The 13,146-nt window shown below is 40.4% G+C and overlaps 1 protein-coding gene across 1 annotated transcript in view; it reads right to left on the bottom strand.

Moving 5' to 3' along the window:
* Window positions 1-13,146, bottom strand: part of PTPRM (protein tyrosine phosphatase receptor type M) — a 794,802-nt gene that overhangs the window by 401,397 nt on the left and 380,259 nt on the right. The window contains 1 exon segment of the mRNA XM_032595357.1: window positions 12,714-13,007. Within this exon segment, the coding sequence (XP_032451248.1) occupies window positions 12,714-13,007 (294 nt within the window).

The raw sequence follows: 13,146 nt of genomic DNA, 5'->3' as shown, positions 1-13,146 counted from the left end.
CCGGGTAATACTACTGAGAAATCAAATCAACAACCTGTAAAGTGTGACTGATTTATCTATGGATTTCCTGTTACTACAAGTTCAGAAGTTTCCTTATTAATTTATATGAACTGGCTTTATGTTACTTGCAGCACAAAGCACCCCAATAAAAATGATTTATTTGTAAAGTCTGCCCTAATGTTTATGGTTACTGTCAGAACCTCCTCCCTACACTGTTTGGGTAATCTATGCAAGCCTTGCTTCACTTAAATATGTGCATGCATTGAAAACCAATGGCAGATTTTATTTTTATTTTTAAATGCTTATTTACTTTTGAGAAAGAGAGAGAGACAGAGACAGAGACAGAGACAGAGACAGAGCATGAGCAGGGAAGGCACAGAGAGAGACGGAGACACAGAATCCAAAGCAGACTCCAGGCACTGAGCTGTCAGCACAGATCCCAACGAGGGTCTCAAACTCAAGAACCATGAGATCATGACCTGAGCTGAAGTTGGACGCTCAACTGACTGAGCCACCCAGGCGCCCCAAAAAACCAATGGAAGACTTTCTGAATTAGAAAGTTACATCCATGAGGGCAATGTATTCATTTGTTTTTCTCACCATTTTGGGCTTCTCCCAAAGCCTAGAGGATACCTGTCAAATCATGGAGTCTTAATAAGTATTTGTCAAATAAATTAATAAATGAATAAATAAATGAAACAAACTAAAATGAGGGATGGAGAGTATTTTGATTATATCTACTCAGCTTTCCTACTCAGTATCCTTTCAGCTGATTTCCTGGTGGTCAATTGATACCTGCTGCATTCCTGGATACCACATCATATAGCATCCCATAGCAAAGGTGAGAAAAGATCATTTTTGCTTGTACATAATTAAAGAGCAAAGGAACCCTTCACAGAAGACTCCCCAGTCCTGTAGTCTTCCCCGCAAGACTTTCTGACCAGAATTTCAGACTGAAGATCTAAGTGTAAAAACTCTTTAAAATATTCAAAGACAATGTGGGAAAATAACTTCTAAAACAAGACTGGAAAGTGAGTAGCCACAGGGAAAAATATGAGTTTAATTAGCAAATGTTACTTCATATCTGGCTATCTACTGATAATAAATTCACTTCCATTTGGATTGATTTAAATTCTAATGACAGTTTTATCATATATTAAAGTATATGGATAGCCCTGGAGGGTAAGACTGATAGATTTAACTACATAAATTTAAACATTTCTCTTTAATAAAATATACCATGAATAAAGTCAAAAGGCAAATAGTAGAATGAGGGAAAATATTCAAAAAACGTAGGACAAATGGTTAACAATCCTTCTATATAAAACACTCCTACCAAATGAAAAGGGAACAATTGGAAAAGTATCCTAAGGATAGAAATAGGTAAGTTCATGATGAAGTAATATAAAAAGTCAATTAGAAACACGAGAAAAAGTAAAATGCAAATTAAAATAGTGATGTGCCATATGTGAGCTAATAAAAACAAAATTTAAGAAATTAATATTCACTGCTCAAAAGTACATTCAGAAATCAACTGTCATACATTGCTGATGCTAGAACCTTCTGGAGAGTAATCTGACAACATCTCCTAAAATCTTCAATGCATCTATCTTTGTCCCACCAGTCCTACCTTAAAACTGTAACCTACAGAAATAAAAATATTTTAATATAAGGAAATATATGTACAAATATTTATTGAAATATTCATTTTAATAGAAAACAATGACCTCCCTACCCATCAAAAAAAGGAGAGCTGAGGGGTGTCTGGCTGGATCAGTGGGTAGAGCATGCAATTCTTGATCTTGTGATCGTGAGTTCAAGTGGGCGTAGAGCTCACATAAAAAAAGAAAAGGGAGGAGAGCTGAGTAATTAAAGTACCCATATTCCAGAAAAATAAATAGCTACTCCTCAGAATTAGTTAAACTGGTTAATTATATATATATATATATATTAGTTAAATTAGTTAAATTATATATATAATATATATAATTTATATATTATATATATAAATTATATATATTATATATATAATTTAACTATTTTATATATATATATATATATATATATATATATATATATATATATATATTTATAGTACTAGACTCTAGCAACCGGAGAGATGTTTAGTAACTATCGACAAATGTGAAATAAAATTGCAGAATACCATGTACAATATGATCTCATTCTGATAGAATGAGCAGTAAGGAACAGATCTGAGACATATACTGATATTTATATGCCTATACGGGCATAAAGAGAGATGTGCAAGGAAAACACTTAAGTATTATCCCCAGGAAAGAAACTGAAAGAAAGATGTGAGCATCTATTAACTTCTGTATTGTTTGCCGCCTTATATGGCACTTATTACTTCAGTAATTAAAATAGACAAAAAGATACAGACATTAACAAATAAAATGTTACTTTTGATGATTCATGATCCAACTTAAAAGCAATATAGTCTATCTCACAAGTAGTGAAGTAGCAATATATAATATTTAGCAGAAATATATATTAACATCTGTATCTTTTCTATTGCTAATTTAAGCTAGAGAGGCTTTTCAATGCCCACTGGAAATCTGTGTCTACAGTCACTTTTCTAGATCTATATAGAAGAAGAGCTGCTATTTGGTCAATAGAAATATTTTATCTGAATAGTTCTATTACTTATATTATTCCTTCTACAAGTGTAATAACATGGTTGGAAGATCAGCAATTTTGATATCAAACAGTTCTATTATCATTCTTATTTTAAGAAAAGGTGTAACCATACTTCCTAATAAAATTTCTTGTATTTGTGGTTTTAATCTAGTTGATATGCATTATTCACTTTTAAAGTCATCTATTCCCTCGCAATTTATTCTAATATGGGATGTAATTCCCAGTTCTTTATATTCTTAAAATTCACTTATAAAAAATATTTATAAAAAAACAAGCGAAGGAGCATGGTTGACCCTCATAAACTAAAATCTTGACATATCATCAAGGTTTCATAATTGTTGTTATGACTGTGCAGGTCTTAGTTCTCATGTATTTTACTTATTAACTTAGTTTTTAACCACACGAACAGCCTTATCCTTACAGAACAGAGCAGGCAAGTTCTAATTGGAGGCAAAATGCCATAGAATGTACTCTGATGAGTTATCTGTCCACATCAATGGGGACAAATATGCTGACAGCTGGTTCGATAAGAGGGGAATGAATCTGGGCATGCCTAGGGAAGGATGGGTAGAGGCACACAGGAGTATGAGGTCAAAGATGAAATCCGTCTACTGTATTTCCCAATGCCTGACCTTGGTTTTGGACATGCTGCATCTGAGGGCTCAGGTACAAACACGTGGTATACCTGGGAAGTTAAGAATGAGTGAACTTTTCCTAGGATGTTCTGAAGATAAAAGCCATTCTGAGACTAGATCTTTCTGCTCTTGGGTCAGGGGCATAGAACACAGGTTAGCCTGTCTCAGAAAGTCTTCACAGTGGAAGATTTTTCCTGTGTACCTGAGTTCCTTCCATCCAGAGCATCAGAACACTCATCTCCGATCTCATTCAATAAGGATCCCCAAACTACCTGAGGTCTGTGGCTCAAAGGCAAAAGGAAAGACGTCCCCCCAAAACACTCATACTCCACAGGCTGCCTTGTTGCTCTAATCAAACTGTGGTTGTCAAGCTTGGCATGTTCTGGGCCAACTTAGAGGTGACAGGGTCGGGGGCAGTACTCTTCAAAGGTTTAAAGTGTCAGAACATTCCTCAAGTCACGACTAATAATAGCAACACACCGACTATCACAGAATAACGATGTCTCGCACGTGAAGTTCAAAGTTACCCTGTTTTCTTTGCTACCCTCCAGTGACTCTGGGCCGTACGCGGTTTTCTACCCTGACGACACTTGAAAGAGTCCAAATGCAACATTCTCCCAGATTCCAGTGAACGTGTAATCATTTTTTGACATTAGCTTGAGGACATACATGCATGTTTTGTGTTACTTACAACAAACTGCAACTTGATGTAGGTGTGCCAAATAAAACCCAACCTGCTCGGTTTAACAGTCCTACTGGAGGGTTCTGCCATGGTAGTACTATCCTCAGGTGGTGACAAGTTTATGAATTTTATAAACTGATCAGAATCCACTAGCAAGCCTACTTCGAATTCAGGGCGTGCCATGTGACCAAAGTATTCGGCTAGTCGTTTTTCATACATTAGCCCATTTCGTTCTCCTGGCAGTGCTATGAAGAAGAAGGTGCCAGGGACTAGAATTACCTGGAAGGTTAGGTCCAGAACAGAGAAGTAATTTGTTGAGCTGTTTTTAGCTATTAGTATCAGAACTACCCGAGTCAGTCAGACTTTAAGGTGAAAGAGGGGTGCCTGGGTGGCGATGCCACATGCCCGTGGGTTCACACACAGGGGAAGTGCTGACCCAGTCTTTAAAGGCAGCAGGATCTGAGGTGGAGGTTACTATGCAGCCTCTGGGCATAAAGACCTGTACACACCTGCTGATTATATTATAATAAAAAAAAAAAGAAGATGCAGCATTGCCACGATGAGTCTGTCCTCTGCCCAAATGCAAGGATGCTACTTAATGCAATGTATTTATATCTAGAGCCTCATAGGGAAACTACTTCGTATGCCCTTTTAATGTTTGTAATTAAAAAAGGTTCTTAATGGTTTCATCTGTTGGAAATGCATTAAAAACATGATGCCCTTTGGCAGAGCTGTTTCAGAAGTAGAACTAGAACACTACTTTTTCCCCTAGTAAATAAATTTAAATTAAAAATAAATTATGTTCCATTCAGTGAGGTCTCTGGCCTGTATTTCCCATGAATAGCAGCCATTGTTAGATCTTAGAGAGGCTCCCTCCTGCTCATGAGGGCCCATGGGTCAACCGTGTAAGTCCAAATTCATATTTTGACAGTTTTGTACGGAAAAGACAAATTAGGCTATCCTTGATACAGGAAGAAAACAAATCAGATTTTGGCAGGGGTATTATTATTATTATTGAGAGAGAGAGAGCACAAGCAAAGGAGGGGCAAAGAGAAAATCTCAAGCAGGCTCCACACTAGCCCATCGTGGAGCTCGAACTCATGAGCCGTGAGGTGAGATCAGGACCTGAGCTGAAATCAAGTGTCAACGCTTAACCAACTGAGCCACCCAGGCAACCCTTGGCAGGGTATAATTTCAGATCAGCCCCACTGCAACCAGAATGATTCTTTTTCTCCCACAAGTAGAACTAAGACACAGAGATGCTGGCCTTCAGTGGAATGCAAGTATCACACAGTCTGGGCATCATGTAAGGCCCCCTTGCTGAGAAGCTATCACTCCTCTTTTCCCATATGTGAATCTCATTCAGGTGTATTTAAAACCAGTCTTGGGGTGCCTGGTAGCTCAGTTAAGCGTCTGACTCTTGATTTTGGTTCAGGTCATCTCATGGTTTATGAGTTCAAGCCCTGCATCGGGCTCTGCACTGACAGTATGGAGCCTGCTTGAGATTCTCTCTCCCTCTCTCTCTGACCCTCCCCTGCTCTCACTCTCTCAAAATAAATAAACTTTGAAAAAATTAAAAATGAATAAAAATAAAACCACTCTCTCCAGTGTCACATTTAGCAAACCCGGGGATTAACATTTCAAAACCAATATTAACCAAAATCTCGTGAGATTTAGACAAGAGCAGGTAGGACAGAAGGTACTACTGTAAAAGTACACTAAGAGACGTCCTCAGGGTGTGTGTTGAAAGACAACATGAAACTCCAGCCCTGTAGTTCCACAGAGCATTTCCATGGTCAGGGCCTCTGAGCCCTTGCTCACGTATACACGTGTTCATCAAAGCCCATGGCAAGGACACACGAGAACAAATATACGCAAATATATTTGTTCTCGTGCAACAGAACAACTGCTGTCACAAAGAACAGGAGATACATGAAAATATTCCACAATGGGTTGGGCACAAACTCAATCTGTCCCAGACCATAGAGTATCTGAAGGGGTAGGGACCCAAAAGCACATGGGAACCATGGCCCACGTCTCGTGTCACTGAAGATAAGAGGGCTTTAATTACATGTTATGGAAGTAACTGAGCAGACCAAAAAGAAATTTTAATGTAACATATGTTTGGAGTTTCTTTTTTTTTTTTTTTTAATGTTTATTTATTTTTGAGAGAGAGAGAGCAAGCAAGCGGGGGAGAGGCAGAGAGAGAGAGAGAGAGAGAGAGAGAGAGAGGAAGACAGAAGATCCCAAGTGGGCTCCATGCTGAGAGTGGAGAGCCCAATTCAGGGCTCGAACTCACGAACTGTGAGATCATTACCTGAGCCGAAGTGGGACACTCAACAGACTGAGCCACCCAGGCACTCTGAAGTTTCTATTACAATGATGTAAAGGTTCCAATGAGGTATACATAGAACAAATATACACCTCTATGCAAATAGGCATAAAATGTACCCACCTTTACTAGTTTAAAAGAATGGTACATTGTAAAAAACAATCTAAAATTTCTTGTATCACCCTATTCTTGACAAACAGAAGGTCAACGGCTGACAGGACAGCTGTACCACCTGCAACAGTACTTCTAGAGTACTTATTTGTACTTTGACTCTCTGGAAGCACAACAGTACTACCTGCTTTAAGTAGGCAAGGCTTCCATAAGTCATAAAGATGAAGTGTTTTTTAATACATTGAGCACTCAGGTCATGATCTTGCAGTTCATGGGTTCGAGCCCCACGATGGGCTCTGTGCTGACAGCTCAGAGCCTGGAGCCTGCTTCATGTGTGTCTCTCCCCCTCTCTCTCTCTGTCCTTCCCCCACTCACGCTTGGTCTCTCTCTCAAAAAAACAAACATTAAAAAATTAATACACTGAGCATTACGAATTTCATTAAAAGCCCAAGTTGGTGCTTAAAGTCTCAAAATAGTTTACAAAAAGTCACATAAACTAAGTATAAACAATACAATTATCAGATTAATTAAAAAGGTCCAATCACACATGCTATAATATGAATGAACCTTAAGGACATAACGCCAATGGAATAAGCCAGTAACAAAAGGGCAAATTTTACACGATTCCACTTATAAGAGGCACCTAGTAGTTACATTCATGGAGGTAGGAAGTAGAGTGGTAGTTGGTGGGGCCTGGCAAGGGGGGTTGGGGAATTTGTATGGCTACAGAGTTCCAGTTTTGCAAAAGGAATCAGTTCTAGAGATTGAATGTACTCAGCATTATTGAACCATACACTTAGAGATGGTTAAGATGGCAAATTTTATGGAATGTGATTTTACCACAATTAAAAATAAAAGATACTCTAATAAAAAAATCTCCTGCTTCCCTCCAATCTCTAGCTCCTCTTTCTGTGCAGCATTTACGATAGTATATATGTATGTATATATATTTGTTTATTGACTGCACATTTCCTCCCTCACATACCCCAAAGATATCAGCTCGGAGGGTAGACCTTGTCCAGTTGCTCTACCCTCAGAGCCTTGTAAATCTGGGTGTTCAATAAATATTTCACGAATACATTTTTTTAAGGCACAATCATTCTTTTTTCCTGCTTCGTTACGTTAATTCTAAAGAACATATTTCGGTTCAGCTTGTTTTTGCTTTTGCTTTTTTCCCCACTCTTACCGATCTTAATTGTTAGGTCATTAGTTTACCACCATCCTTCTTTAACTCCTGGGGCCAGCTATTAGCAAGTCACTCAGCCACAGTTAAACAATAAGCAGGATACATAAAATCAAGATCCCAAAATAAAACATAAAAAGTCCACTGTGAAAATTAATCTAACAGCATCTCCCATTTCTCTTTTTCAAGGAGCTACCAATTAATGGCTTGTGGGATCTAGCTGTACATAATTATAAGAATACAAGATATAGTAGAAAACACAAACTAAATTATATTTTGCTTAACTGGATATACTGAAGTAATTTCAATTCTCCGAGGTTACCCAACTATAGCTGAACAGCAAAACTGGAAGATACGTGGGTATGTGTATAAATCTTGAAACTTGCTCCTTATCGTAATCATTTTTTAAAAAATACCCTACACTGCATAAGCAGAATATATTTATCATTTGTAAAATACCTTTACAGATAAGATCTAACCTGATTTTCATAAACACCTCTGATACAGTCAGAGCAGGTGTCATGGCCCTTATTTAAAGATAAGGAGACAGAACCAGAGAAGCTAAGTGATTTGATTGAGGTCACACGCACAGAGCCTGTGCATATATTTGAAAACAATTCTGAGAAACACAAGGAGCAAGAGCTCTAGAAGTGTGCTACAATTCTTGAAAGAAATCTGACCAGGTAATGAGATTGTGTCTACTAGCCGCACATGAAAATCAATTCCATTGCTCAGAGAAGGACAATAAATACTGATTTTGCCGTTTTAATGCAAGAAGTCAAATACATTTTCATGGGTGTCACCAAAACACGACAGGACAGGTCTCAGTGGTGTGGCACAGAAATGAAAACCAAAAACTTGTCCAAAAGAAACAGATCTCATAGAAGAAATGAGAGAAATGACGTTTGTCATGAATGCAGTGCTCTAAGGCTGAGAATTCTATGAGCCGTTATATAAAACGGGTCCTCAGATTTTCAATTTACCAGGTAAGTAATTATTTGTAAAACATCCAGGGCAACAAAATCAGGTTGTTAACATCTAATTATTTTGATTGGAAATGTTTAAAGACTGAGCGTGAGCAGGGGAGGGGCAGAGAGACAGGGATACACAGAATCAGAAGCTGTCAGCACAGAACCTGATGCGGTGCTCGAACTTACAGGCTGTGAGATCATGACCTGAGCTGAAGTCGGACGCTTAACCGACTGAGCCACCCAGGCACCCCCAAGATATATATTTTTATTATCATCCCCATTTGATGGATAAGGAAGTGAAAGTCCACAGAAGGTAAGCAGTTTTCCCACGGTCACGTGTATAGCTCCGGGCAGAGCCAGAACTCAAACCCTGGCAGCCTGGTCCCAGAGCCTCCATTTTCGACTGCTAACTATGGCTTGAGTAACTTCCAGCATTATCATTTCATAAAAAGGATATTTTAACACAAAAACCAGGTGCTGTATCTCAAAATAAGAGTCATCTCTTCAAATTTAATTTACTTAGCAGTGCTAAAAATGCAGTATTTTCCCCCTTTGAGCTTAGATTTTTGTAAATGTCATCACAGACCTCCACTAGTCTGCAGAACAGGACTTGACAAGCACGAGAAGGGAATATCTGGACATAGATAAAATAAAAGTGAAAGTCAAAGACTTTCAGGGTAAAAACATTCGATGGGCCATCTCATTAGAAAGAGAACAATGCAAGAATCACAGAATCTTCATGTTGAAGAGATCTGCAGGGTCAACCAGTTCAATCCTTTTCTGAATACAGAAATCACCTTCTACAATGTCAGGTTCTGCTTGAAGGGATCAACCGTTGCAAACTCACCATTCGTGATTCAGTTCTTGTCAAATTTGCACAGGCCCTCTATTCTTCTCCACCACCTTTCTAAATTCTTTCCATCATTCCTCATTGGTAGAGCAAGGTTCCAGAAACTTTCCTAACCTGGGTGCTATCCCTGGAGTACAGTCCATTTCGTGCTCTCTTGCTTAAAACTCAGGGATCAGAAATAGTGTGATAATTACAGTGAGGCAACCTAGCACCGGTACGTTAAGATTATCACCTCCTTCAACATGAGTGTTTGGCTTTGTTAACGCAACCTAAAATTATAGTAGGTTTTGTTTTGTTTTGTTTTGTTTTTGGTGAGGGATAGGGCTGAGGAAATAGCATTATAGAGTGATATGGGTCATATTATGGATTCCCACACATTTAAGCCAAATTCTCAATCTCTTTTTTGTATATTCTGCTGCTAAATTTTATTACTCTAATTCTACAGTAGTACTGTTGGGATTTAAACCATACAGGATGAAATGCGCAACTATTCCTACCACACATCACCCTATCAGATTCATTCGGTGTTCATGTTCAAGCCCGGCCACGGACATTTTCCATCTACTTGGCGGCACGCTTAGAGCCTCCCCACCCCACCCCCGCTTATAAGCTCCATGACTCGTTTCTTGTGAGCCCCAAACGCCCACAAACCATCCGAGTGACAGTCTGGGACCGTACCACACTTTTCAGTCTATAGTCTGCAGCACCTGTATCCTGCCTTGTAACTCATTCCTGCCTTCCACGACGTCCCACTGCTTATCAGCCACGGCCACCAGCCTTTTCTTCCCATTTTCTCAAAAGCCTCAGGTCAAGAAAGGGTGAACCTGTATTTCTTCATACAGTAAAGAGAAATTGGACTTCACTTTCCTCGCCCACCTATCATGCCTCCCCCTCTCATTTCTAGCTTTGACTCTCTGACCTAACATACTTCTATTTCCCAAGACCGACTTGTCCAACTGCAGGTCTTTCAACCATGTTCAACACCAGCACATGACATTGACAGAGTAGTTCAACCTGAGGTTGCAAACAGTAAGATGAAAAAGCATGCTTTATCATCAGGCTTCCTTGCTTAAGTGAGGTTTAAAACCTTTTAAGGCAGAGTGTTGGCATGCACATATCAATTCAAAATTGGTTTTAATCTCTTCAAGAGGACTGACAAGGTGTTCTAAAAGGCACGCCGTCTCTTTGAGAGTTATACACGTACACATCAGGCAGCAGTAAAAAAAAAAAAAAAAATACAAGCATTATATTCAGGGGAAATGTACAGAACAATTGTGTCAATAGCTGAAACAGGCAGAGAACCAAGAGAAAAGACAAAATCTGGAAGGAAGAACAGGACTGGAAACATTACGTAGGCGGGGTTGTCAGTGACGAGAATGGAACAGATGGTATCATCTCTCTGGTCTAGACAATGGAATTCTACCCTTTTTTTGGACAGAGAGGGAGACTATATATTGCCATGCTCAAAATAGGATTCCTTAAAATCACACTGAGGTGAAATCATACTAAACGTACTGTGAACAGAGCATGCTTGGAGGGGAGCGGGTCCTTGTGGGCTCCCATTTCCCCACCCGTAAAAGGGGGTGACAGTATCTGCCCTGGAGACTTTACAAGGCAGTTATCAAATCAATAACAGATTTGAGAGCAATGCCTCTACTGCGAAATGATATAGACAGTGTTATACATGGCCACTGGTTGCCCTGCAACAGATGATAAGACAATACAAGAAATTGTTTCACAAAAAAAAGAAGGGCAGTTTTATTCAACTAAAAAGAGGAGACGCCATCATTTGGAGAAGTGAGGAAGAGAATGGGTATTCAAACTCGTTTCTCCTTGGAGCCATCAGCCAGGGCTGTGTGAAGGGCCCGTCCAGAACTGCTGTTTACTCCAGAGACCCTGCATGGCAGGTGGCTTGAGCACCCAGTGGGGGACACCCAGTTGGCTAGAACAGGCCCATCAGGTATCCCCGGGGAGGGGGGGGGGAGTAGCTGTTCCCTTTTCTAATGAAATTTTTAAAAAACACAACAACAACACAAATACAGAATTCTTCCATAAAGTTTTGAACTTGTGGAAACAGTACCCACTCCACAGTATAAAGGAAAAATACTGAAACATCTACACCTGTTCAGATTTAATCATTTCTCCTACCAGCCAGGGTCAGACTGTGCTGAGTACCTTCGAAAGTTAAAAAAAAGAAACGAAACATACTGATGTGTCTACTTAAAGAATGTTATCTGAGGACTCAATTAATTCCATAAAAATTTATTGCATTTCCTCACCACAACCCACAGTTCAATATAGGGATTCTTCATCTAAATGAGGAAAGAACACTTGAGTATCCCCATGTATTATTTCTCTCCCCTTCCCTGGCAGAAAGTAGCCACACAGAAAGCACTACACCTTCTCACGGGAGCTTTCTTCGGGTTTTGATTTTTCTAAGACTCTACATCTCTCCCTCCATCAACCCCACTTTAGTTAAGCTGCAGAATGGGCTCGGCACAGTCAATTAGAACTTTATAATCTAAACTTGAAGAGTGCACGCAGCCCACAAATCACCCTTGCTTATTTTACAAATGGGCCCCACGTCATTGGCAAGCAGCCCCTCCATTAAATATCCATCAATAGGGGCGCCTGGGTGGCGCAGTCGGTTAAGCGTCCGACTTCAGCCAGGTCATGATCTCGCGGTCCGTGAGTTCGAGCCCCGCGTCGGGCTCTGGGCTGATGGCTCGGAGCCTGGAGCCTGTTTCCGATTCTGTGTCTCCCTCTCTCTCTGCCCCTCCCCCATTCATGCTCTGTCTCTCTCTGTCCCAAAATAAATAAAAAACGTTGAAAAAAAATTTAAATATCCATCAATAAAAACACAGCTTTAAAGCTATCACTAAGACGGAATCTATTATTCCGGTGCCCCTCCAGGCTAAAAGCGCATTAACTGTAAACATAAAACAAGGGGACCAGGGTGAGAGGATGTGACCTATGAGCAGACATCATCAAAGCAGACAGTTTACATCAACCTTAGGGAGAATTCCTATACAAACTAGATGATACTCACAGGAAGGTGTAAATAAAAAAAAAAATAGGGAAAAGGAAAGAAAGGAGGTGAAGGCTGCCTGGAAATACCAAGCCTTGAGGTCCCAAAGTCCTGTTGGGTTACTGTTCCCGGGCAAAGGGAATTATTTGTTCCTGCGGAGGATGCTGACAGAGCTGGGGAGCAGGTTAATACCTGATAAACACCGTGCTGTAGGTCAATGCCAGAAAGGCAGTAACAAGGAGTCCCAGGTCTCCCTTACTCACCGGCACACTTTGTTCTTGTCCGGAGAGCTGGCCCAGGAGACCCAGTGCCGCCCTCCCCGGGTCTGGTGAGCAGCACGCTGATCTCATACTCGGTATCCGGGTCCAGGTGCCCAATTTTGTAACTCGTGGAATCCACTGGCTGCCGGTCATTCCAGCTCCCGCTTGCCGTGCAGTATTCCACCTCTCGGGCAACAATGGGCCCGTCCCCATTGATGGAGTTGGCATTGAGTTGGATCCACAGGTAGGTTGCCCCCACAGAGGCGAGCTGGGGAGGAGCGATGGGAACAGGTGGTTCTGAAAGGCAAACCACAGAGCTATCTTTCAGACACTTGGCTCTTCAGTTTTAAAAGAGCTAAATGTGTGCGGCGCCTGGCCGGCTCAGTCGCTTGAGCCCGTGACTCTTGGTTTCGGCTCAGATCATGACCTCACCCTT

Source organism: Lynx canadensis, chromosome D3 (genome assembly GCF_007474595.2).
Source record: "Lynx canadensis isolate LIC74 chromosome D3, mLynCan4.pri.v2, whole genome shotgun sequence".
Taxonomy (NCBI): domain Eukaryota; kingdom Metazoa; phylum Chordata; class Mammalia; order Carnivora; family Felidae; genus Lynx; species Lynx canadensis.
The sequence above is the reverse complement of the archived record's forward strand: the minus strand, read 5'-3'. Positions and strand labels throughout refer to the sequence as shown.